This window comes from Gymnoscopelus braueri (genome assembly GCF_963280865.1).
Source record: "Gymnoscopelus braueri genome assembly, chromosome: 12".
In the NCBI taxonomy this organism is placed as follows: Eukaryota; Metazoa; Chordata; class Actinopteri; order Myctophiformes; family Myctophidae; genus Gymnoscopelus; species Gymnoscopelus braueri.
In genome coordinates this window covers 6,125,671-6,152,188 of record NC_137614.1, presented here as the reverse complement: position 1 = coordinate 6,152,188, position 26,518 = coordinate 6,125,671, and the positions used below count along the sequence as shown (strand labels likewise).

General features: G+C 40.1%; 1 protein-coding gene across 1 annotated transcript in view; it reads left to right on the top strand.

Moving 5' to 3' along the window:
* The window catches only part of LOC308097465 (sodium- and chloride-dependent taurine transporter-like), a gene marked incomplete at its 5' end in the record, with an annotated part of 50,635 nt that extends 24,935 nt beyond the window's left edge, over positions 1-25,700 (top strand). The window contains 8 exon segments of the mRNA XM_080445228.1: positions 615-718; positions 858-982; positions 3,911-4,023; positions 13,733-13,870; positions 16,411-16,513; positions 19,630-19,730; positions 21,571-21,744; positions 23,076-25,700. Of these exon segments, the coding sequence (XP_080301354.1) occupies positions 615-718; positions 858-982; positions 3,911-4,023; positions 13,733-13,870; positions 16,411-16,513; positions 19,630-19,730; positions 21,571-21,744; positions 23,076-23,234 (1,017 nt within the window). The 3' untranslated portion in view covers positions 23,235-25,700.
* Positions 25,701-26,518: the final 818 nt, after the last annotated feature.

The following is a 26,518-nucleotide window of genomic DNA, read 5'->3' as shown; positions in this document are numbered from 1 at the left end:
CATAAGTAAAAGTACTCTTTTCAAAATCTGATGTGAGTAAAAGTACACAAGTATTGGGATCAAAATATACTTACAGTAACAAAGTAAAAGTACCAAGTTTTTTGGGTAAATAGCAGATCTACAAGATCAGCTATTTTCGAATAGCCAAAGTATAAAATAGGGCTTAAAGGGATATTTCACTTTCAAACATGTTTGGGATAATGTTAACGTTTACCTGGGCTTAAAAGAGCACCCCGGACAGTTTTTAAGTTGCTTGATTCAGTATTTAAAATTCATTTTAACAGACACGCCCCCTTTCTAAACAAACCCATTGTAACTTCAAACTCCATTTTAACCATGATAGATAGTGAAAACACCTGTCCTTGGTTCTGGTGACTGATATTGTCCTTTTAATGCGTGAGGAGACAGTGTTTTTTCTATTACTTTTTTCATAATTCTTTTATAATATTTTGGGAAAATGTAAAAATAATGAAATAATTGATTATTATTATTATCATTTTTCCCCAAGTAATTGTATTGGAGCGGTACAATATTTGCCTCTGAGATGTAGTATTTGAAAAATGGAAACAATCGTAAAGTAAAAGTACCTCTCCACCTCTGCCGTTGCCCCTCAGGTGTGGATCGATGCGGGAACTCAGATCTTCTTCTCCTATGCCATCTGTCTGGGGGCCATGACGTCTCTGGGAAGCTACAACAAATACAAATACAACTGCTACAGGTGAGCGCCTTTCTGCCGGGCTAGTGGGGGAACTGTAGTAGTGACGACAAACACGTGTCGAAAAAAAAAAGAAAAAAAAATGGGAACTTCGGTTCCGTGTGTGTTCATTAACAACCTCCATGACATATGTGTGACATAGGGACTGTTTGCTGCTGGGAGGCCTCAACAGCGGTACCAGTTTTGTGTCTGGCTTCGCTATATTTTCCGTCCTGGGCTTCATGGCACAAGAGCAAGGGGTGGACATTGCCGATGTGGCAGAGTCAGGTATGAGGGGTACAACAACGGTCATGGTAGCAGTGATGGTGGGCACTGCTACTGAACAACGTAAAGGAAAAAAAAAAAAAGACAAAAGACAATGGGACCCCTTTCCACAGCGGCCATTTTTAGACAGGTAAACACAGCTGCAAGCTGTTGAGGTTTTTTTGTTGAGCGTAAACAGGAGCTGCACAGTGAAACATATATACACAATTATTACCTTCAGCTGTGTTGGCCCATCAAAATGGCCGCTGTGAAAAGAGTCTATTGGATGCTGGAAAAAGATTTTAGTCAACGAACAGATACAAATTTTAGAGGATGAAAAAAGAAAATGCTGTATTAGCGCTCTCTCAAACGACAATGCTGAAATGTAGAGGTATCGGCCATTGCACACTCCTTGAATCCCTCAAAGAAACAGAATTGTTTTTTGGTCTTGGGTATCACTGGTGTTCCACCTCTGCTTGAGGACAGATTAAGATCCAATTGGTCTCGAGTGTCGCGTGTTTGAACCCGCTGGGTTAAAGAGCTGTTTTTTTTTTTCATCGTCATGATTATTGCAGGTGTTCCGAGCCACAGCCACCTGTGTTCAAAGGCCCTGATGATGTACCAGCATTTCCACAGTCACTCCATGGCATTTAAGTCCAACGATTTATAACCCTTTTTAATTTCAAGGACCCTTGATAAGCATTAGGCCACGGACCCCCATTTTAATACAAAATTGTAATCTCTGGGATGTAAAATAATCTGTATAAATTTAACTCTTGAGAGTGTACAAATGGATTTTGTTCCATTTGGTACTGTAGACCAATAAGGGTCCATTTGGTTCCATTTGTATACACCCTCAGAGTTACAGACCATTAAAGGAGTAGTTCACCCAACAAATTACTTATTTTCTATCAATTACACACCCCATGAAGCCTTGAATTCATGGATACTTTATTTGTTTTTGTCGCATTTCTAAGCCTACCGGAGACTCCGCCAGTCAATTATTGGCTTAGAAATGCGAAAAAACTAAAAAATCTACATGAATTCAAGGCTTCATGGGGTGTGTAATTGACAGAAAATAAGTAACTTTTGGGTGAACTACTCCTTTAAGGGTCCATTTGGACTCCCTGGTTGGACCCCCATATTGAGAAACCAACGATTTAGTCAACTTTTCTTTCATGAGTTGCATTCATAAGCATATTGGCACCATGGGACTTTGCAGTATCTAGCATAACAATAGCCTCCGTAATCTGTGGAGAAACAATAAAAATCACAGAGGCACTGGTTACTGGGGTGTCGTAATTGTTATAAATAAACACGTATTGCCATTATTATTCTGTTGGCTCATATGCGCAAAGCTGTGTGCTCATCGCTCTCGCCATGTGTTATTTTTGTGACCAACCGCCATTGTACGGTAAAGCCCAGTTATTAAACAAGCTGTGGACCTCTGAGGTGGACTCTATCTATCTATCTATCTATCGGTTCTGTTTCTCTCCCTATATTCCTTGATATGGTTTTTTGTGGACCTTTTTGAAGGAGATGCATCTTCTTTCAGCATGCTCGCTCTGTTCTAATTCAAATTACAACATCCATGCTTTTCTCCTCCTGAGTTGGATATTATTATTATGGTGTAAAAACTAAATGAAAAAAAGATCATGGTTGTATGATAATTACATGTATACTGTACCCAAAAGAAATGCAGGAGCACTGTGTAAACACTATTTGAAAGGTAGTGTAAGTGATATTGTTTTGGTTAAAAGAAAAAGGTTTTTGTGGGGGGAAAAAAAGTGCAAGCTCTATATTGTGATGGTAATCATTGCTACAGAGTGTTTGTTCAGTAACATGGGTTCTCTCCAGCTCTTTAATAAACAGAAAATACATTTTCAGGTGGGTTGTTCCAGTTTTGTCTGCTCAATTCTATTTCTAATCTAATGCTAAATGTTATCAGCTCCAATTTCACTTATTTATCCTGTATCCTCCGAGTTCTCTCTCCTGATTGGATTAAATTGATATCCCGACCCGAAAATGTATTTTCTATTTACTAAAGTCCTGGAGAGACGGGGGAGACCCCTGTCATCGAACAAACACTCTAATAGCAATGATTACTATCATAACGTCGAGCTATTTAACACTTATTTGAACACAAAAACCGACATACTGCAACTTTAATGTGGACAATTTGCATATACCGTATTGTTGTTTTTGTTGTTATATTTCATAATATAATGTAAAGTACAGGGGGAGGGGAGGGCCATAGACGCTATTGCTATTGTGCATTAAACACTGATGGGCTGTTTTTGCTCTTGTCCTTATATGTGATTGCTGACATTTTGTGTCCATTGTTGCTCTTTTCTTATACCCTGTTGAATTAGTCCACGGGTTTGAAGACGGCCTCTTCTGCTCTGTTCATAATTGTCCAGCAAGTAAACATGTAAAAGATAACCGGAGAATGACATTGAGTAGCTTCTTCCTCTTAATTCTCTGGAGCAGTTTTCTCTGCTAGTTTCTTACACACACACACCTGGGCCAGCAAACAACACATAGTCAAAACCAAGCAGCAATAAAGCCTGTCGTTTGTACTTTATCGTATTACCGCATCGCTCGTCAAAAACAACGTAAAAATCTGTTGTTTTCGGGCCAGCGACGCGGTCGCACGACAAGGCACGAATTAGGCTGCAGTTGTTCTCTTCCATTTTAGTTTTTACAGTAACTCAGCCATTGTATTTTACTGTTGCATTTGTTATTGTATGGCAAGTCTGCTGAGGCTCCGTTAGTGTAGGAATTGATGCTTTAATTTATGCACCGTCGTCTTGACGAAGTATAAATGAGGCTTTTTACACTTAATTTTTCCGATTCCCCCTTGCCGTCCAAGCTGACATCCAGCTGAGGTTGGACTAATTCCTATCCTCTGCCTCTTCTCCTCCCTCCCCTTCTCTCTTTGCCTTTTTTCAGGTCCTGGCTTGGCCTTCATCGCCTACCCTAAAGCCGTGTCCATGATGCCGCTGCCCACCTTCTGGGCAGTTCTGTTTTTCATCATGCTTCTGCTCCTGGGTCTGGACAGTCAGGTCAGTGAGCGTGTGGGCCTGCAGTGTATATGTACACCATACTGTTCTTTGAACCATTAAATCCGGGAACGCATAGACTGTGTCATTTTAAGATTTTTAGCTATAACCATTGTTTTATACTAAAATAGCAGATCTACAAGCTCATGGCTTTGATTTGCAATTTTTTGCTGGGAAACATCGTGATTTTTTTTGTGCAAATCAATATTTCTTAAAGCAAACATTTTGAACTAAAATCTTTGCTTTTGGGAAAAAACATTTTTTAAACGTATGTTTCTATAATATCAGTGGTTCTTAAACTTCTAGGACCCCCAAAATGATATGTATTCGCGCGGACCCCCATCTCAAAATATATTGTTCCAGGGACCCCCATGCCAAAGCAAAGATTTTACTTAAAAATGTATGTATATATAAAGATTTGCACACATTTTCACGATTTTCTTTTCAAAAATAGCAGATCTACAAGCTCGGCTTGTATATCAGCTTGAATATCTGCTATTTTTTGAATAGCCAAAGAAATCTAAAGTGACACAGATAAACCCGGATTGAATGGGTTAAAGATGTTTTGGGGGGCTTGTCTGCCTTAACTGGATTGTACAGATGATACAGTTGAGTTTGACAGGAAACGGGGGAGAGAGAAATGGGGAGAGACACACAGCAAAGGTCGCCGGGCTCGGGAATCGAACTCGCCGACTCGCTGTCAGGCTGCATTAGAGCCTATGTGTGGTATGCGCCTTAACCACTAGGCCATCAGCGCCCCTATACAGTTCTTTGTTGGTATAGACCAGGGGTCTTCAACAGGGGGTCCGGGACCCCTAGGGGGTCCTCAGAGTTACTACAAGGGGTCGGCCAAATCTTTGTGTGATAGGACTTTTTATTTTACCTTAACCACTTGAACCCTAGCATCCCTTTTCTGAGGTGAAAAAAATATAGCAGATCTACAAGCTTTGATGGTGTCGTAATGGCTGATTTTATACTTGGTTCCATGCTGAAAATAGCAGATCTACAAGCTCACAATGTGTCGCGCAGAGCAGAGCTCCACACCCGAGCGCAACCAACCATAAAATGACTTGTCTTTTAGTTCTACTGGATCTCTTTCATCATTTTAGTCTAGTTTTTATTTGTTGACGAAATTGTCAATATATTTAGTCTTAGTTTTAGTCATCGTAGCTTAGTTTTTATGTAGTTTTCGTCAGTGAAAAAAGGTAGTCGACAAAATGTTTAGTCATAGTTTTAGTCGACGAAATCAACACTGGCACTGACGTCATAGCACTGACATCATAGATGACTGAGTGACATCATACTGTTCCCCATGAACGTCCACACGGATCCACGTGGAAGCCAGGCCAGGTTATTATTATTTATTAATAGGCCCGTCTTGTTGTCTGGTTTCCTTGGCAACAGGAGGAGAGAGCGGTCGGATCAAACCCGTCAGTCGTGGTGCTCTTTAGAGAAGCTTAACATAGACGTCTCCCAGATCCACTAAGCCTAATTTATACCCTGTAGTACGACGCTGTCGCTTGCCAAAAAGAACACAACCGAGCTTGTAGATCTGCTCTCTCTGGCAAGTGACAGCGCGCGTAGGCGTAGCATGACGGGGTGTAAATTAAGCCTGAGGCGGTCCAGGGCAGTATAAGGGATCTCCTGTCACAGAAGCGCGTGTGTGAAGGTGATTTACGAGCTCTATGATCCACGTCGAGGAGCGCCGAGCGAGGTTTCATATGACTGGCGGACAAGGATCGCAGCTCATCACTCTGCAAAGTATTTTAAATGTCCCCGTATTTAGGTTATGGGTAAGGAGTTTCCTCAGAGATCACTGGTTCTCAAGCCTGTTCATGTCAAGGACCCCCAAATATGATATTTGGGGGTCTCTTATGGGACCCCCATAAGAGAAGATTTTTTACGGTGCTAGGAGTGATTCTCAACCATTTTAATTTTCAAGGACCCCCAGTTTGACATGCATTAGGCTACAGACTCCCATTTAACAACATTTCTATCTCTGGGACCCCAATTTATATTGTAAAATCAATGTTAATTTAACTCTGAGAGTGTTCCATTTGTACACTCAGAGTTACAGACCCATAAGGGTCCATTTGGTTCCTAACTCTCCATCATTTAGCTGGGGACCCCCTGGAACTCCCTCAAGGACCCCTGGGGGTCCCCGGACCCCACTTTGAGAACCAATGCCTTAGATCACTGGTTCTCAAGCTTGTTCATGTCAATTACCCCCAAATTGACATATAGTAGCTCGCGGACCCCCCATTTGAAAAGATTCGGCAGGGACGCCCCATGAGAGCAGATTTTTTTATAGCTATGTCAGTGACTCCCCACCATTTTAATGTCAAGGACCCCCACAGTTTGATATGCATTAGGCCGGTCCATTTGGTTCCATTTGTACACTCTCAGAGTTACAGACACATGAGGGTCAATTTGGTTCTTAACTATCAATTTGGCTGGGGACCCCCTGGAACCCCCTCACTTGGAGAGCCACTGTCTTAGATGATGGTGAATTATTGTGTATATTAGACCCTCCAGAAAAACGTGGTCAAAAATCCTTGATTATGCAGGCTAAAATCCTTGATTTTGCGATGAAATATGCGGGGTTTATTGCAATTTTATGCTGTGAAATTGCGGGAAGTTGCAAAATATGCGAAAAGTTGTGAAATATGCGGCAATATGCGAAATATGCAGAAATATGCGATGCAAAGCGCATATTATGCGATGCGATGCGGCCTTTTTGAAAACAAAAAACGTTACCCACACATAATTATGCGCCATTTTGCTGATTATGCGGTAAATTCTGCGATCGCATAATTGCATTTTTCTGGAGGGTCTAGTATATGGCTTTTGATCTTAATAATAAAAAATTATTCTCCTGTTACTGTAAGTATTGGTTGTTAAAGGGGAATTTTGGACCACGGTTTTCTTACCTTTTCTATGATGTTATGATATCCTAGGATGGATGGTACAGTAGAAAAGTTTCATAACTCCATCCCGGGTCCACCACAGCTTAAAACGTGCGCGAATAGGCCTTGCGCTAGATCGCGTATTTTAATACTCTTTTTTTTTTTGTGAGAGAGATCTGACGTTCATAGTGACAGAACACTATGCAACCGGGAAAAAAAAGAAGAAAAAAACGGAGGTCTGGCTAGAAGAGATTGAAATCTCGAGATCTCAATCTCGCCTGGCGAGACGTAGGTTTTTTTTTTTGGTTGCAGAGTGTTCTGTCACGCGATGGACAAGAGCAAAAAAAACATACTCTCTGGCCTTCGTCTGTCCTGTCTGGCGGAGACTATGAAATAAAACATTTATTGGTAATTTATTACCATGTTTCATTACAGTTTTACAAACACAGGATATGTTATTACCATGGACTGAGCCAAGCTTGCGCCTGACCGCATACCTGAATGGGACTATGTGTGACAATCCTTATTTATACCTTGAGAAACGTGGGTGGGGATGATAATGTCATCACAGGGTTGGGTGGAAGGGGCTAAAGGTTTTGTTGAATAATAAACTTTATTTGTACAGCACCTTTCATGACATGAAAGGCAATTACAGAAAAAGTACAAATAGTTTAACAATAAAGAAAAGCATAAAACATTAAAATAAAATAAAGAAATAGCAAAAAAAAACTCCAGGGGGTTCAACAGCAGGTGTACCCCTAATGCCCAGTGTTGTCAGATGGAAAATGTTAAATTATCGTACCGGAGGCTTAACATTATCGTATTTTAAAGAAAACTAATCCTGAAACTGGACTGGAAAGACAGACGACCGGTGTTTTTAATGCCTTAATGCTAAGTACAGATCTAGGGTCAGATTTACTGATTTACTGACTTATTTTGAAAAGCAAAACCGGATTCTGAACCAGCAGGAAATTCACACACTTTTTTGTGATATGGCGAAATTATCATGCATTTGGAAATGTTTGGCATTGATCGTACAGAGGGTAAAATTATGGTACAAATACGATAATTATCGTACATCTGGCAACACTCCCTCTAGACCTCACTCCCCTTGATTATAGACAGAGTATAATGACCACCAGACATTAGCCCTAAAGTTATTCAAATACCATAGAACAGGGGTCTTCAACGTTCGACAGAGAGATGAAGCAGGGACCCCCCACTACATGTTGTCTAAAATTGTGTTGCAGATTAAACCTTTTCATAGATTTAATATAGTTTAATTGTTTGACAGCATCAGTGTATGTTGGATTCATGGTAAAGGGATAGTTCACCCAAAAAAGTTTTTCTATGGATTTGTCACCCCATGGAGACTTAAATTCATGGATATTTTTAGTTTTTGTCGCATTCCTAAGCCAATATTTTGATGACCAACGGACCAGTAGGCAGCGGTTCCGGTAGGAGACACAAAGGAGACTCTTTGTGTCTCCTACCGGAACCGCTGCCGGTGATCAAAGTATTGGCATAGGAATGAGACAAAAACAAAAAAATATCCATGAATTCAAGTCTCCATGGGGTGACTAATCCATAGAAAAAAAGTTATTTTGGGGGTGAATTATCCTTTTTATGTGTATTTTCAGACATTTAACCATTTAAACCGTCAATACTTAGTAAACTTGACCTTTCACTCTGTACTTGGTATGCTCCTTTTCCCTCTACACCAAACCTCTTTGCTGAAAATAGCCGATCAACAAGCTCACGCGAGGCGTTGTGAGCTTGTAGATCGGCTATTTTTGGCTAAAGTTCTCAGAATAGGGATGCTATAGGGTTCAAGTGGTTAATGTAAAAAGAATATATCCTATCACACAAAGATTTGACGGACCCCCTGTAGTAACTCTGAGGACATCCGGGAATGGAACCAGTGACTCATTTTGCCCATGTGGTATGTGGCACCCTAACCATTTTGGCTATGGGGTCACCCTAGTGCTATGCGTTAACCACATGAACCATAGCATCCCTATTCTGGACATGTCATGACAAAATTACGATCTACAAACTCACAGCGCGTCACAGCACGTCTATCCTTTGTGGGCCAAATATATACCGCTGGGGGACCTTGGTCAACAAAGTATATAGTGTGGGGTTTAAGGCATTGGTTCTCAAAGTGGGGTCTGGGGACCCCCAGGGGTCCTTGAGGGGGTTCCAGGGGGTCCCTCGCTAAATGATGGATAGTTAGGAACCAAATGGACCCTTATGGGTCTGTAGCTTATACAATGTACTTATACCCTGTACTTATACCCTGTACAAATGTAACCAAATGGACCCTAACAGGTCCATTTGGTTCCATTTGTACACTCTCAGAGTTAAATTAACATTGATTTTACAATATAAATTGGGGTCTCAGAGATAGAAATGCCATTAAATGGGGGTCCGTAGCCTCTAATGCATGTCAAACTGGGGGTCCTTGAAATTAAAATGGTTGAGAGCCGTAAACATCTTCTGTTATGGGGGTCCCTGGCATATATTTTCAAATGGGGTTCCTCGGGCTAATAAGTGTCAAGTTGGGGATCCTTGACATGAGAACGTTTGAGAACCACTGTCATTGACAGAATCCATTCTTCGCAAAGGTTCGCAAAGAGATTCTCATTTCATGGACCCCTATTTTTATATGCATTAGGCCACAGACCCCCATTTTATAAGATTTGTGTCTGTTGGACTCCAATCTATACTGTAAAATCCATTTGTGATCATTTAACCACGAGAACCAAATGGACCCGTAAGGGCCCATCTCTGGAGTTAAATGATCCCGAATGGATTTGTACGCTCTCGGAAGTTACAGACCCGCAAGGGTCCATTTGGTTCCTAACTGTCAATAGCTGGGGGATGTCCTGGAAAACTCCCCCAAGGACCCCTGGGGGTCCGTCCCCATTAGACCCTATGTTGAGAACTACTGATCTAGATCAGTGATTCTCAAACCTTTTCATTTCAACCATAAACAAAGCCCCCCCCCCCAATAGCCATAGAGCGTGTACAATTGAACAACTTGTACACTCTCAGAGTTATCAATCATTTAGCTGGGGAACCCCCTCAAGGACCCCTTGGGGGAGAGGGGGGGGGGTGTCCCGGAGGTCCCGGACGCCACTTTGAGAGAACCAGTGAACTTAAGATTTGATCGGAGGTTTGCGCGCTCGCGCACCGCCAGCCCAGTCCGGGGCCGTTTGATTAAGATAAGATAAGCTAGGAGACAAAACATAAAGTGTAGAGACTCCAGGGGGATCTTCCACGATCACATTTCCCACTTCCAAGTGTAATTCTACCTCTCCTGCTACAGTAACTCAGTCTCGCACACGTGGCCAAGTCCTCGTCTCCTGCCAAATGCGAGATCAGATATTCTAAAATTGAGCACATGCAAAATACTTTAGCCAGCATGCTATTCCATGGGAGCGCATGCAGCGCTCCCATGGAAGTCCACTAAGGATGTGCATGCGCGCACTCAGCGGTGGAAAAGTAACTTTACTGTTAGTACATTTACTCCCCAAGTACTGCACAATTATGAGGTACTAGTTATCGGAAACAATTAACTTTGTAGATTTTGAAACACACATCAACCAATTAAGCCCTACATTATACTTGGGCTATTTCCAAAATAGCAGATCTACAAGCTCACAACGCGACACAATGTGAGCTTGAAGACTAAATATATAAAACGCACCATTTACCATTAAGACACAGGCCTTTTACTTGTAAAAGAGTATTTCTTTATTGTGGTTTTGCTAACTTTACTTGACCCATAAAAAATCGGTGTCATTTTAGATTTTAGCGTTGGCATTTGTGTGCGACATTTGTGTGCTGCGCTTGTACATCTGCATTTTCTTTCTGGGAAAACCAACCTTTTCAGATGGGGGGGTCCGCTGCCAAATACATATCATTTTGGGGATCCTTGTGGCACGAAAAAGTTTGAGAACGGCTGATTGAGAAGGACTTTTAGAATCGGCCTCAGGTCTTAATGGTTAAGTGGTAAAAGTTTAAGTTCTTCTTCCACCACTCTACTGTACTGTACTGCATTGGTTCTCAAACTTTGTCATGTCAAGGACCCCCAAAATGATATGTATTTGACCGCGGACCCCCATCTCAAAATATTTTGTTCCAGGGACCCCCCAGAAGCAAAGATTTGAGTTACGACTGTTCGCTTTAAAAACATAATAAATATTCAAAGATTTGCTCACATTTTCAAGATTTTTCAAAAATAGCCAAAGTATAAAATATGATTAAAGTGGTTAAAATGCTTATGAAGCTACAGTATATTAACTAATTTCGCTGGGGACCCCCTGGTATCCCCCCCACCAAGGACCCCTGGGGGTCCCCGGACCCCACTTTGAGAACCATTGCTTTACTGCAGGGGTCTTCAACGTTTTCAGGCCAAGGACCCCCTAGCTGAGAGCGAGATAAAGCAGGGACCCCCTCTATATTGTATAAAATTGTGTTTCAGATTAAACTTTTTTTTTTAACTTGGTCTTCTCCGTTTTCCCTCTATACCTATATCTCTTTGCCAAAAATAGCTGATCTACAAGCTCGTTGTGAGCTTGTAGATCAGCTATTTTTGGCTAAAGTTCTCCTCAGAATAGGGATACTACGGTTCAAGTGGTTAATGTACAAAAAAACAAATCGTATCACACAAAGATTTTGCGGACCCCCTGTAGTAGCTCTAAGGACCCCCTAGGGGTCCCGGACCCCCTGTTGAAGACCCCTGCTGTACTGTACTGCATGTGGGTGTGTTTCCTCTTGACCATACTGTACATACATGCATACATCGCATGCAGCCGAGACAGAGCTGAATACGGTATTGTAGTCATGGTCATTACATATGTCCCAGCACTATGTGAAGACTGCTTGTAATGGTTTATTGGATGGGAAGAGGAGGAGGAGGAGGAGGAGGAGGAGGCGGCGGCGGGGGGAGAGAGAAACCCAAAGCACATTCTCAGCGTGTGCTCATGAAGACGATATGGTTTATTACATGGAGGCCATTGTGCCCTGAAATGTTTCTGTCTGCCGTTAGAAAAACGGTTTGGTATTGAATTATTCAGCCTGTCTGGACAGGAGGAGCACTGGAAGTAATGAGAGGAAGAGGGAGGGGAGGGGAGGGGTGGAGGGGAGTGAGATGTGAGAGAGAGAGGGAAAGAGAGAGAGAGGTGGGGGGGGGGGGCAAGATAGGAGAGGGGAGTGGGAAAGAGAGAGATAAGGAGAGAGAGAGAGGGGAGGGGGGGGGGGGCAGAGAGCGAGCGAGAGAGAACGAGCAGCGACCAGTGTTCCAGAAAGGAGGCTTGCCTTGTTTAAAAAGTCTCTTCTCATTACTTGACCCATTAAAACCGGGAACGCATCTGTGTGACCACTTTTTGAAAAATGTTGAACTTTTGTGCAATGCTTTGAATGTATATATTTTTTAAAGCAAACATTTTAAACTAAAATCTTTGCTTCCGACCCCCATCTCAAAATATTTTTTGGGTCGGCGGCCAAAATTACATGATAATGTTGGAGGTCCTTGACATGAACAGGTTGATACTGATATAGCAACTCTGAAAACTGTCTGGATTTAGAAGACATTTTTGTAGAATCGGCCTCAGGTCTTAATGGGTTAAAACAAAGACGGCAGTCATTCTCTAATCTCTAATCACTGGTTTGTACAGACATACAATATGACAGAGACTACATCCTAGTTCAGACCAAAGATTGGCCACCAGACAGAAGCATGCTCTGGCTTTCGGTGCGCTACACCCATAGAGTTAGAGCTACACACATAGAGTTAGAGCAGGTACTGTGGAAATCCCCGGCCAAATCATTTCAATGAAGCTGCTCACCCAGCAGCACGTATACTCCCTTTTTTCCTGCTTCTTCCGGGTTTGGGTGCTTTTAAGCCTGGAACCAAGCCATCCAGGCTCCTGGTGGATCATGACCATAACACATTTGATTCTGTGTCAAAAAGATATTTGAAAACCACAAAAAAGGGTATTTATTAAATATAGTATATACTATGAGTAAATATTCAAATATGTTTTGACACAGAATCAAATGTTTTATTGTCATGATTCACCAGGAGCCTGGATGGCTTGGTTCCAGGCTTACAATAATTAATATGAATATTTTCGAACATCTTTATGGGAAAAATGCATGTGTTTTCTGTCTGTGGCACCACAAAATGGCCGCCACTGCTATGCCCTATAAAAGAAACGTAGTGTAAGAAACGTAATGTATTAACTTTAAAATACATAAATAAATAAATACATTTAGAAGTTGTGAAAAATAACCTTCCTGTGGAATGTTATACTGAAACAATATACCAGTGATTTGGCGGAGTCTACCAATGCTTTTCAATTGGAACGGAGTTTGTTGCCATTCGCGGATATCTGCAAAAAAACGCTCCATTCCCATTGAAAAGCATTGTTAGAATCCACCGCATAGGCAGAATTAAAGCTTGTGTGCTCTAAAAGAGGGATATTTATTTAGTCATGACCCATAGACATATTTGGGAAACACTGACCTACTCTACAAAGTGACTTTCTCTCTTTGTGAGTAAAGGGGTATAGTGTTATAGCGAGGGTGTAGCCTATAGCGCTGTATGTTGTATATTGCATGTTGTACAGTATATAGTAATAGTTTTTTTGCCAATTATCGATGATGTTGCATTGAATTGTCATGTCTTTCTATCATTTCTACTTGACCTGTAACCTGTATATTTAACTGCTGTGCTGTCTTTGGCGACTGAAAGTTTTAACGGTGGTCTTTTTTTCTCCCCCCCTCCCCCCTCTCAGTTTGTTGAAGTGGAAGGACAAATCACCTCCCTGGTGGATTTGTATCCGTCCCTCCTAAGGAAGGGTTACCGCCGCGAGATCTTCATAGCCATCATATGTACTATAAGCTATCTGCTGGGACTTACCATGGTGACCAAAGTAAGTTCCCCCCTACCGTAACCACACACACACACACACACACACACACACACACACACACACACACACACACACACACACACACACACACACACACACACACACACACACACACACACACACACACACACACACACACACACACACACACACACACACACACACACACACACACACACACACACACACACTTGTGTAAATATACTTGTGAGGACATCAACATTTTAGGATGCCGATTCTATGAATGAATTTTTTTTATTTTGGAGCATTTTAAAAACTAAAGAACGCATCTGTGTTTCATTTTAAGATTTCTTTGGCTATTTTTTAAATGGTGGAAAATGTGTGTATATCTATCTGAATATATGCATTTTTTTTTAAGCGATCATTTTAACTCAAATCTTTGCTTCTGGGGATTCTACAAATGTCTTCTAAATCCTAACAGTTTTTTGAAAAAAATAATGTTGCTATAATAATATCAGTGGTTCTCAAACTTTTTCATGTCAAGGACCCCCAAAATGATATGTACTTGGCTGCGGACCCCCATCTCAAAATATTTTGTTCCAGGGACCCCCAGAAGCAAAGATTTGAGTTACAAATGTTTGCTTTAAAAAATATATATATCTTCAAAGATTTGCACATATTTTCAAGATCTTTCAGAAAATAGCAGATCTACAAGTGCCGCACTATGAGCTTGTAGATCGGCTATTTTCAGTGCATGAGACCCGGTGCGCCACGTAAGTGTAAATCAGTCATAACTCCAACAACAAAACTTAAACCTAACCTATAAATGATTTATCCTAACCTTGACCACAACCTGAATCTTATCCTAATTTGTAAACCTAACTCCCCAAATAATTTGTAGCCATTACAAGTATCATTTCTCTCGTCATGGCCAGGAACATTGCTTTACGCTTTGATACCAAAACTTTTGAACATTTACTCAAGTACATTTTTATACCAATACTTTTGAACTTTTACTCAAGTACATTTTGAATTCCGGACTTTTACTTGTAAGTTGTAACAGAGTATTTCTACATTGCACTATTGATGTGAGTACTTTTAGCACCACTGCTAACCATTTCATCCATTGACCACGTGCAAGTCGTGCAGAGAATGATTATCATATGCCCTGCGGAAAAAAAACTAGAACACCACACACACCACTGCTACTATACTTGTGGGGGACATTACATTACTGGACTTTACAAGTACAGTAATCCAACCACACGCACACACACGCACGCGTTGGGTCGCATTGTAATGACCAAATATGGTTTTCCATTAAAACGCCAGTCATATCCGCTGTGTTTGGTCGACGGAACAATTTGGAATGCCATTTTCCATCTGAACAATTTAGAATGCCATTTTCCATCGTGTCTTTAAAGTATACTTCAATGACGGTTGACCACCTGTTGAACTCTGCCACCGTTGGCCTAGAGCCAGCATTCCTGGTGTATCTCCCCCTGAGTCCCCTCCCATACTACCCCCCCACTAAACCCCTTAGCACCCCCCAGTAATGTCCTCCTTTCTCTCTGACTAATTGTAATATGGAGAGTAGTCTGGGGGGCGAGCTAATGTATGAAGATTGTGGTCAATGTTTTACAGCTTAAGACTGGCACAGCCAGCACAACAAAAAATATTGGAAGATAAAATGTCATATCCACCCAAAAATATATTAGGTTCATATTTCTATTGTATTTGTTGATGTATTACCTGGTATTTACCTGCTTACTGTAAGTCGCTCTGGATTAAGAGCATCTGCTAAATGCCTAAATTGTATGTATGAAATATTGACAAAGACGAGAACATTTTTCTCCATGATTTGAGTTTTTAGTTTTAGTCAGTTATAGCTCCGTTTGTATCGTTTTTATTTCAGTTAACTCAGCTAACAAATGTTTCATTTTCAATTCTAGTTTCCGTCATTTCTTTAGTCTTAGTTAACCCATTAAGACCTGGAACGCATCTGTGTCATTTCATAGGCACCGAGTGCTATGAGCTTGTAGATCTGCTATTTTTTTTTCTTATTCATGAAAATGTGTATCTCAAATCTTTGCTTCTGGGGGATTCTACAAATGTCTTCTAAATCCTAACCGTTTTTTGAAAAAATGTAAGTGGTTCTCAAACTTTTTCATATCAAGGACCACCCAAAAAGATATGTATTTGGCTGTGGACCCCCATCTCAAAATATTTTGTTCCAGGGACCCCCCCAGAAGTTGTACCATGAGTTAAAAATGTTCGCTTAAATTCGCTTAAAATATATATCTTCAAAGATCTTTTCAAGATTTAAAAAAAATAGCAGATCCACAAGCTCATAGTAGAGCTTGTAGATCTGCTATTTTTGAATAGCCAAAGAAATCTTAAAAATGACACAGACGCGTTCCCGGTCTTAAAGGGTTAACTATAATAACCTTGGTACCCCCCCCCCCCTCCCCTTTTAATGTCCTTTTTTCCGTGACTTCCTTTTCTTTCCTTCCAACCGGTCGGTCACGACTCTAAAGTTTAACTGAAAGTCTTTCTTCTCTCTTTGTTTTCTCCTACAGGGTGGCATGTTTGTGTTCCAGCTCTTTGACTACTATGCAGCCAGCGGTGTGTGCCTTCTGTGGGTTGCATTCTTTGAATGTATTGCTGTAGCCTGGGTTTATGGTAAGCGCTTCTTTCCCAAAAGCTTTGTAACACACCGATGCCGCCTCCATCACAGCCTGTAGAGTGTAACATTAGACAGAGTAATGATCGCCGTGTTTTTAGAAGCGACACACAAACGAACGATCTTCGCCGGTGGTGAAACAAAGGCGTCCTTGTGGGGGCTCCTCCTGCATGTCGATAGTAAATAACGCTCTGCTGGGCTTTCCAGGAGAGAAAGAGAAACAAAAGAGGTTTTTAACAAAGACGCCCAGGCAACTCCACACAGTCAGTGATGGATGACAGTACTCTCTTACTTTCACTTGTACTTTCTCTTTTTAACTGGGAACGCATCTGTGTACGCATCTGTGAACGCATCACCAGTTTAAACCATTATTTTACACTTTTGCTATTCAAAAAAATGCAGATCTACAAGCTCATATGAGCTTGTAGATCTGCTTTTTTTTTTAAATCATGAAAATGTGTGCAAATCTTTGAATATATATATTTTTAAAGCGAACATTTGTAACTCAAATATTTTACAAATGGTCGCTTTAAAAATATATATATTCCAAAATTTGCACACATTTTCAGGATTTTTTCAAAAATAGCAGATCTACAAGCTCACAGCGCGGCACTCAATGCCGCGCTATGAGCTTGTAGATCTCGTATTTTTGAATAACCAAAGAAATCTTAAAATGACAGAGATACGTTCCCGGTCTTAAGGGGCTAAAGTTAAGTAAAAGTAGCAATATACCACAAAGTAAAAGTCCTGTATTCAAAAAGTTTACTTGAGTAAAACACACAAAAGTGTTGGCGTCAAAATATACTTTTAATAAAAGTAAGTTGCAAAATTTGTCGAACCTTTTTGGAAATAGCTGATCTACAAGCTCACACTGCGGTGCGACGACGTGTTGTTGTGAGCAATTTTTTCCGAGTAGCCCTGAGTCCCCCCTCCCATACTACCCCACTAAACCCCTTAGCACCCCCCAGTAATGTCCTCCTTTCTCTTTGACTTTTTTATTTATTCCATTTTCTATTAGTTTTAGCGTCGGTTTTAATTGTAATATGGAGTAGTCTGGGGGGCGAGCTAATGTATGAAGATTGTGGTCAATGTTTTACAGCAGGGGCTTAAGACTGGCACAGCGATGCAATGCGCGAAAGTGATGAAAATAGCTCATGGACAAGTTCACAGTGCAACACTGTCGCATCAAAGTAGAAAATATGGCATTAAATTCAGAAAAAAACACTTTTCAGGATTCAAATAAAAAAATAGCAAAAGTAGCAGATCTACAAGCTCGATGTGGATCTGCTACTTTTGATGCTTTTGTGTGACGCTGTAGTATGATCAATTAGGGCGTTAATTTACGAAAAAGCACAAAGAGTTAGAATATGCACATGAGAGGTTTCTGCCCCGAGAGCAACGATAAAATGGAGATACAAGGTTTCTGAATCCTCAGATTCATTCTGGTCCATTGTGTCATGAGATGGAATGAGGTCCAGCTCCGTTATGAGAGGTTAGCTTTAAGCCCCAACGTGATACTGACCCACATTATGACAGTCAGCACGCATAATAATAGCTGCCGCTATAATGGCGATAAAATAGCACCTCCACACGTGGCATCTGAGACTCAGTTCACTGGAAAAGGTCACTGCCAGGAGGTGGAGAGACTAGTAACTAAGTACATGTACTCAATTACTTGTACTTCAGTACACTTTTGAAGAAGTTTCCCTTTACTGGAGTAGGTAAATTTTTTCGATACTTTATACTACTCCTCTACATCTCAAAGGCAAATTTATTTGATACTTTTTTATCCCACTACGATTATTTGAGAGCTTTAGTTACTTTGCAGATTTAGATCAGTATTACAAAACATGCATTTGACTCTTAACCCCTATTTTATACATCGGCTACAGCGTTTTCAATCACTGTTTTGCGTCACCGCGTAAAGGCAGAATAAAAAGTGCGAACGCAACAACGTTTTCGTTCGTTGCCGTGTAAAAACGTGGCCTCAAATATATCATAGTCCAACCGGGGGAAGCTTGTTAGAAGAAGAAGACACACAATGGAGTGTTGTTTTTTTACAACCCTTGTAAACATGGTTTTAGAGATGTTATATAAGTTACGTAAGTGATGGTGACAGCCCCCCCCCCCACCCTCCCTTTTTATATCTCATACTGTATGAGAGGTTGTTGTTGTTTGACTGCAGGCGCTGATTACAAACACGTCCTTTCATGTCACTCAATATTCATTAACCCATTCCATCCGGGAACGCATCTGTGTGTCATTTTTAGATGTCTTTGGCTATTCAAAAATAGCAGATCTACCAGCTCATAGCGCGGCATACCGAGTGCCGCGCTATGAGCTGGTAGATCTGCAAAAAGAAAATATGCAAATCTTTGAAACCCTATAACCCTATTTTTTTAAATTATTATTATTATTATTTATTTATTTTTAAGCGAAGATTTTAAACTCAAACCACTTTTCTTCTTTCTTTTTTCACGAAAAAAATAAAAAAGCAGATCTACAAGCTAATATTCGGTGCCATGCTATGAGCTTGTATATCTGCAATTTTTTTAATAGCCAAATAAATCTTCAAATGACACAGATGCGTTCCCGGTCTTAATGGGTTAAGTAAGTAAGTAAGATATGGGGGTCGACTGAGACTGACAGAGATAATATAAAAGTGGGAATTGATTAAAAACATCACTGTCTAAGACGGGGGTCTTCAACAGGGGGTCCGGGACCCCTAGGGGATCCTCAGAGTTACTACAGGGGGTCCCCCAAATCTTTGTGTGACATGATTATATTTTCTACATTAACCACTTGAACCCCAGCATCCCTTTTCTGAGGAGAACTTTAGGCAAAAATAGCTGATCTACAAGCTCACAACGCCTCGCAGTGTGAGCTTGTAGATCGTCTATTTTTGGCAAAGGTGTAGAGGGAAAAAAGAGCAGCAAAAGTTTATCTGAAACACAATTTTATACAATATAGAGGGGGGTCCCTGCTTCATCTCTCTCTCAGCTAGGGGGTCCTTGGCCTGAAAACGTTGAAGACCCCTGGTCTAAGACTACAGAAACACATTCACACGGCCTTTTACTGAAAATATCCCTGTTTTTGTTTTTGTCTTAATGCACAGGCGCTGATAATTTCTATGATGCAATAGAGGATATGATTGGTTACAGACCAAACGCATGGATGAAGTGGAGCTGGACTATAGTCACACCCGTCCTCTGTGCGGTGAGTACCTCTTATATACGTAGATTTGACGTCATGTATACCAGTGTTGATTTTGATAGCATATTATGATTTTAGTCAGTCTTTTGAATAAAATTTCATTTAGTTTCAGTCATATTTTAGTCTCTTAAGCACCCGAGCGCAACCAAACATATAATGACTTGTCTTTTAGTTCTACTGGATCTCTTCTCCACCAGTCCCTCACTAACATTTTTATTTAGTTTTTAATTAGTTTTTAATTAGTTTTTATTTAGTTTTTAATTACTTTTTATTTCGTTTTTATTTCGTTTTTATTTCGTTTTTATTTCGTTTTCGGCAGTGAAAAAAGGTAGTCGACCAACATTTTTCGTCATAGTTTTAGTCGACGAAATCAACTACTGATGTATACTACAGTATACTAGTACAGCAGTGGTTCTCAACCTGTGTGGGCCGTAAAGACAGTAAAGTGACAATTTAAGGACTTTTAAGCCTATTTTAATTAATAAAAACATTTATAGTATAGTTTATTGATTACTTTTGATGCAGTAAGGTGCTTTTTTCATTTAATTTCAAAACTGGTCAAACATTGGTCAAATAACTAGAGGTTCGGGCCGCTATACTTCTATTAGTGGAAATAAGCCAATTGTATATATATAGATAGATATAAGAAAGAGGCAACAACAAAAAAATAGCTGATCTACAATCTCACAACAACTGTTTTCTTGTTTACGGTACACTTCTCCATACAACAAATAGCAACAAATTGATGTTCTGCAAGCTTTACAAAGCGCCGTGTCAGCTTGTAGAACTAAGAAGTAATAGGGAGAAGAAGAAAATAAATAAATAATGAAATAAAAAACAACTTTTTGAAGAGCTAGTCCTTCCAAGAATCCTTCCAATGGCACAACAATGACAATAGCCTTATTGTCCCGTGTGTGTGTGTGTGTGTGTGTGTGTGCATAGCCGCGGGAAGATGTTTTAGGGTACGGGTGCTGTATGCGCACGCACGCCGCGCGTGCATGTGTGCCCAACGTGTGTGCGCGCTCGCCCGCAAAAAAATGTTTTTGGCCTATTTGGCCTAATTTTTTATTTTTTTTTGCTACTGTAATTCTGTTAATTTGGTTCCAGAACACATATTGCACTAAATCCCCCCCCCCCCAAACAACGACCAACAACAAATGGAAATGTTTTTAATAATTGTATTTATTTATTATTTTTATTATTTTCATACATTATTTTCAGGGGGTGCTGCAGCACCCCTATTTCCCGCGGTACTGTGTGTGTGTGTCAGTGTTGATTTCGTCGACTAAAACTATGACGAAAAATGTTAGTTGACTACCTTTTTTCAACGACGAAAACTAAATAAAAACTAAATAGAAACTAAGCTACGATGACTATAACTAAGACTAAATATATTGACAATTTCATCAACAAATAAAAACTAGACTCAAATGTTAGTGAGGGACGAGTTGAGAAGAGATCCAGCAGAACTAAAAGACAAGTCGTTTTATGTTTGGTTGCGCTCGGGTGCTGCGCTCTGAAAATAACAGATCTACAAGCTCACAACGCGTCGCAGATCGGCTATTTTCAGCATGCAACCAAGTGTAAAATCAGCCATTATGACGCCATCAAGGCACCGCCAAAATACATTTTAGTCAACTAAATCAACTGTAGATTTAGTCGACTATAATCTTATGATATTTAGACGACTAAAACTAGACTAAAACTAAAACATTTCAGATGACTAAAATATGACTAAAACTAAATGGAATTTGATTCAAAAGACTGACTAAAACTAAATCTAAATTTGCTGACAAAATTAACACTTGTGTGTGTGTCACTCTCTCTCTCTCTCTCTCTACAGGGTTGCTTCATCTTCTCACTGGTGAAATACAAGCCGCTGACGTACAACAAGGTGTATGAGTACCCTGACTGGTCCATCGGTCTGGGCTGGTCTCTGGCCCTGGCCTCCATGATCTGCATCCCCATGGTCATGGTCATCAAGATCCTGCAGCAGTCTGAGGGACCCCTCATCGAGGTAAAAAAATAAAATAATACACTTCAAACTCTTATCTGCCCTATAGGACATTGGTTCTCAAAGTGGGGTCTGGGAACCCCCAGGGGTCCTTCCTTTGTTGGGGGGGGGCGCCAAATCTTATTTACTTTTACATTAACCACTTGAACCCTCGCATTCCTATTCTGGGGGGGACATTAGCCGAAAATAGCTGATTTACAAGCTCACAACGTGTCGCAGACTTGGAAGATTTTGGGCTATTTTCAGCGAAGAGGTTTCGTGTACAGGGAAAAAAGAACAGACGAAGTACAGAGTCAAAGGTCAAGTTTACAAAGTATTGAGGGTTTTAAGTGATTAAATATCTGAAAACACACATTTAAAATCAATCCAATATGTAGTGGGGGGGGGGGGGGGGGGTCCTTGCTTCATCTTTCTCTCAGTCAAGGGGTCCCTGGCCTGAAAAACGTTGAAGAGCCCTGGGCTAGACCAGTGGTCCTCAAACTTTTGTATTTATTTTTTGGCTTGGTACCCATTTTTATTCCCGATGTAGTCGTTATGCTAATTAATTCCTCCACACACACGTGTGTGTTGTCACTGCTGCTGTTGTTACCAACTGGCTCCCCTGCCAGTGAGGAGCCCCCACCGCGAAGACGTAGAGCCTTCGTCCTACTCCTCCCGCCTGACACTCGCCGCTGACAGGTGCCGCCTTGCATTTACTATGCTATGGGCGGGGCACCTGTCAGCAAGGGAGTGTTGGGTGGGAGGTGTAGGACGAAGGCTCTACGTCCGCCCGGTGGGGGCTCCTCACTGGCAGGTAGGTCAGTAGGATACGACAGCAGTGACAATACACACAATGTGTGTGGGGAAGAAATAATTGGCATAACGACTAAATTAGGGAGAAAAAAGGGGGTAAACAATAACAAAATGTTAGTGAGGGACGAGTGGAGAAGAGATCCAGTAGAACTTAAAGACAAGTCATTTTATGCTTGGTTGCGCTCGGGTGTTGCGCTCTGAAAGTAGCAGATATACAAGCTCACAACGCGTCGCAGCGCGACGCGTTGTGAGCTTGTAGATCTGCTATTTTCAGCATGTATCCAAGTGTAAAATCAGCCATTACGACGCCATCGAGGCACTGCCAAAATACATTTTAGTCGAAACTAGACAAAAACTAAAACATTTCAGATGACTAAAATATGACTAAAACTAAATGGAATTTGATTAAAAAGACTATGACTAAAACTAAATAATAAAAATCTGTCAAAATCAACACTGCTTCCTGCCCACCACTATGACCCACTTTTGCTACGTTTGGCCCTTCCCCTCTCATCTCTACGACTCTCTCTCTCTCCCTACAGAGGATCAAGGCAGCGGCGGCCCCATGCAAGTCTGGCGTCAGCTCTCGGCCCAAAGAGTACACCACCTCCAAGGCCAGCGAGCTGACCCAGCCCCTGGACCCCAACGGGAACAATGGCTTGATGAAGCCCACCCACACCATCGTAGAAACGATGATGTGATCGCTCTCTGTGAGAGGAAATTACAAAAAAAAAAAAGATTGACGTGCTTTCTATGTTATCGTATTTGCTAACTTAGATAGTGGTAGGTTTACATTGTCCTATATATTCGCACTAGGAATTTTTCTGGTTTGGTTTCTATAAAAAAGAGTTATATATTGTAATTTTTTTTTCTCTTGATATTTGTATTTTTTATTTTTTACTATATCATTGTCGTTGATGTTGTTTAAAAACCTTTGTCGCTGTAGCTGGCACTGATCTCAGTTTAGGCAGTATTGTCAAATAGAACGTGTTTTTTTTTGTTCTATGTTTACTACCTTTCTGTTGATTCTGAAGAGATGGGAGGAGAAAGTTTGCTGTCTCGCTATGATAGAAAAGAAGAAAAAAAAAAAGTTAAATTTTTCACTTATCAAAAAGTTCGGTGAAACTAACTGTGTGACTAAATATGTAACAGGTAGCAGAGTACTAAGATGATGTCCGCACGTTATTGTGGCAGTACGCTTTGTCTAATCTCTCTCCGGTCGGTGTTTTTAGTGTTTGTCTTTTGCGATACTATTGAATGTACCTCCGCCGCTAGCCGCGGTGCGCCCGCCACTCCCATCTGCTGGTAGAGTAGATATTCATACGAGTCCTAGGTTGAATGTTTAAAATGGCAATATGCAGTGTAAATAAGGCTTGTCACCACCATGGAATTTTTAGTCGACGATTAATTGTCCTAAAAAAAAAATATTGCAATTAATTATTTAATTGTCTATTTGGCTTTGAATCGGAAAACACATTTGTCTGCCTTTTTTTAGGCGTTGTAAAGAAATATTGCACAGGGTCAGATATCACATAAATAGCTTAAATATACAAAGAAATGACTGACGTTGGTACCTGAATGGTGCAGATAACAAAAATAAACGATGTACTATGGCCGAAACGGGCAATATACTGAATAATATTACTTTAAAAATGTCTCAAGAAAAGCAAAAAAAAAATTGCTGATCTACAAGCTCACAACGTGTTGCAAATATTTTTGAAAATGAATGAACATTATACAATACGATTCTGACGATTATGCAAAAAAAAATATTACAATTAACTCTTAATTAATGCGATCAGGCGGTTATGTAATAATTGTGACAGGCCTAATAGTGTAAATAGGTTAATCTCTTGCATGGCATCCTTAACGTTACTATAAAGCAAGGCTCTGGCCAAATACTGTACTAAATGCACTCGGAGGAAACAGTCAGTCCTCATAGAAGGGAGGAAAAGATGAGAAACAAGACTGACGTGAAATGTCATTTACAGCTTGGCTACCAATATAAAAGAAACAAGTGCGGAAGACTTGCGCACACAGCAGGCACACTAGGGTTTCAGACGTTAGAAGCACGCGCAGTGGCGTTTTAAATGTGGAAGTCTTGCAATCCCAGATTTGCGTCTGTTTATTGACGGCTTGTGGCCAAGCTGTAAAAAACAACGAGGGGGGGGTGACGAAGGAAAGAGGAAGCAAGTGAAAAGGGAAGTGGGCATTTAAAGAGTATTTGTACACAGCCTGAGACTACACCACAGTCCATCCCAGTGCATTTACTGAAACCTCTCTTCTTTGCACTTTATTAAGTTTTAACATTTTATCGTAGTATTTCGTACTAGTTGTTGCAAAGGAAAATTTGCAATTAAACGTTAAACGCAACATATTTCAGGAGGAAATGTTTTTTAATCAAAAAAAACTTTTTGATATGGTTAACTTTGATATTTTGAGTATTACATAATATCCTACTTGCTAAGACAATGAAAGAGAAAATTTGAAAATTGACGTAAAAAAAACATTCGGGTTTAATATTAGCAAGAACTGTGAGAATTGTAACCTCTTCAACAAAAAAAAAGAAAAACAGATTTTTATTTCTGAAAGGTCTGACAGCTTCTCCTTTGTGCTAATTTTTAACCCATTAAGACCCGGGAAAGCATCTGTCATTTTAGCTACTGTAAGAAGCATTATTTTATACTTATATACTACAAGCTCATAGCGAGTCACTATTCGTGCCGCGCTATGGGCTTGTAGATCTGCAATTTCTGAAAAATCGTAAACATTTTTGCAAGTCTTTGAATATAGATATATTCTTTTAAAGCTTTGACATGAAAAAGTTTGAGAAACACTGATATAGCAACATAAATTTCAGAAAACCGTTGGGATTTAGAAGACATTTTTTAGAATCAGGTCTTAATGGGTTAAAAAAAAACACTAAACAGATTTTATTTCTGAAAGGTCTGACAGCTTCTCCTTCGTGCTCATTTTTAATAGCTGCTCAGTTCAAGGTCGATTATCGTGCAAGAAAAAAAAAAGTACCACTGGATTTTACAGCCGCTCATGTTTCATTTTTAGTTCAGTTCAGTTGAATTTTAGAACTTTTTCTCGTTTGTAAATCACATATGCCTTTTGTAACCATTTTATACTGTGCATATCATATAAACTTCACTGATGAATAATTGTTTTTTGTTTTTTTTTGGACACTGTCAGGAATTTGTATTCTATTAAATGTTGATTATTGTGAGCCTGGATTAAAATTTCAGTGTGCAATATTCATCAAAGAATAATGGCCTTCTCTGCTCTCAAAATTGTTTTAACGAAAGTGATGGGAAAACAAAATTCCAATATTCAGGATATGATGAACAATTCTTGAGATTGAAAGCTTAAATTAATTGACCGGTTGGATTGATCTGAAGTATGTAAATATGTTTACGCAGTACAGTACTGCTTTGTCAAACAAAAAACAAAAACATCTGGAGAGTTAAAAGGAAAAAAAACAAACAAAAGCTCTTGGAAAATCAAGTGTACCAAAGTATTTTGTCTCATATCCTTCCCCTATGAGATTGCATCATTTCTTGGTAGATTTTAAAATAAACATCTTTTTTCTTTACACAATGTGTTCTGTGAATAATTCATTTGTTCTCTAATGTAAACATAGTAGTAAATCTCCCTGTTCCCTTTCCATGATTACATTATTCACACGGTTATTAACAGTGGTGTAAAGTAACTAGTGCATTTACTCAAGTACATTTACTCAATTACTGTACTTAAGTTAAAAAAAACATTTGGTACTTTTAGTTTACTGGAATACTTCAAATTTTTAATACTTTTACTTCTACTCCACTACATCTCAGAGGCAAATATTGTACCGTTTACCCCACTATTATTTGGAAACTTTAGTTAATTTGTAGATTTTGATTATCATTACAAAACATACATTAACCACTTCAGCCCTATGCATACATAGGCTATTGCTTTGTGAGCTTGTAGATCTGCT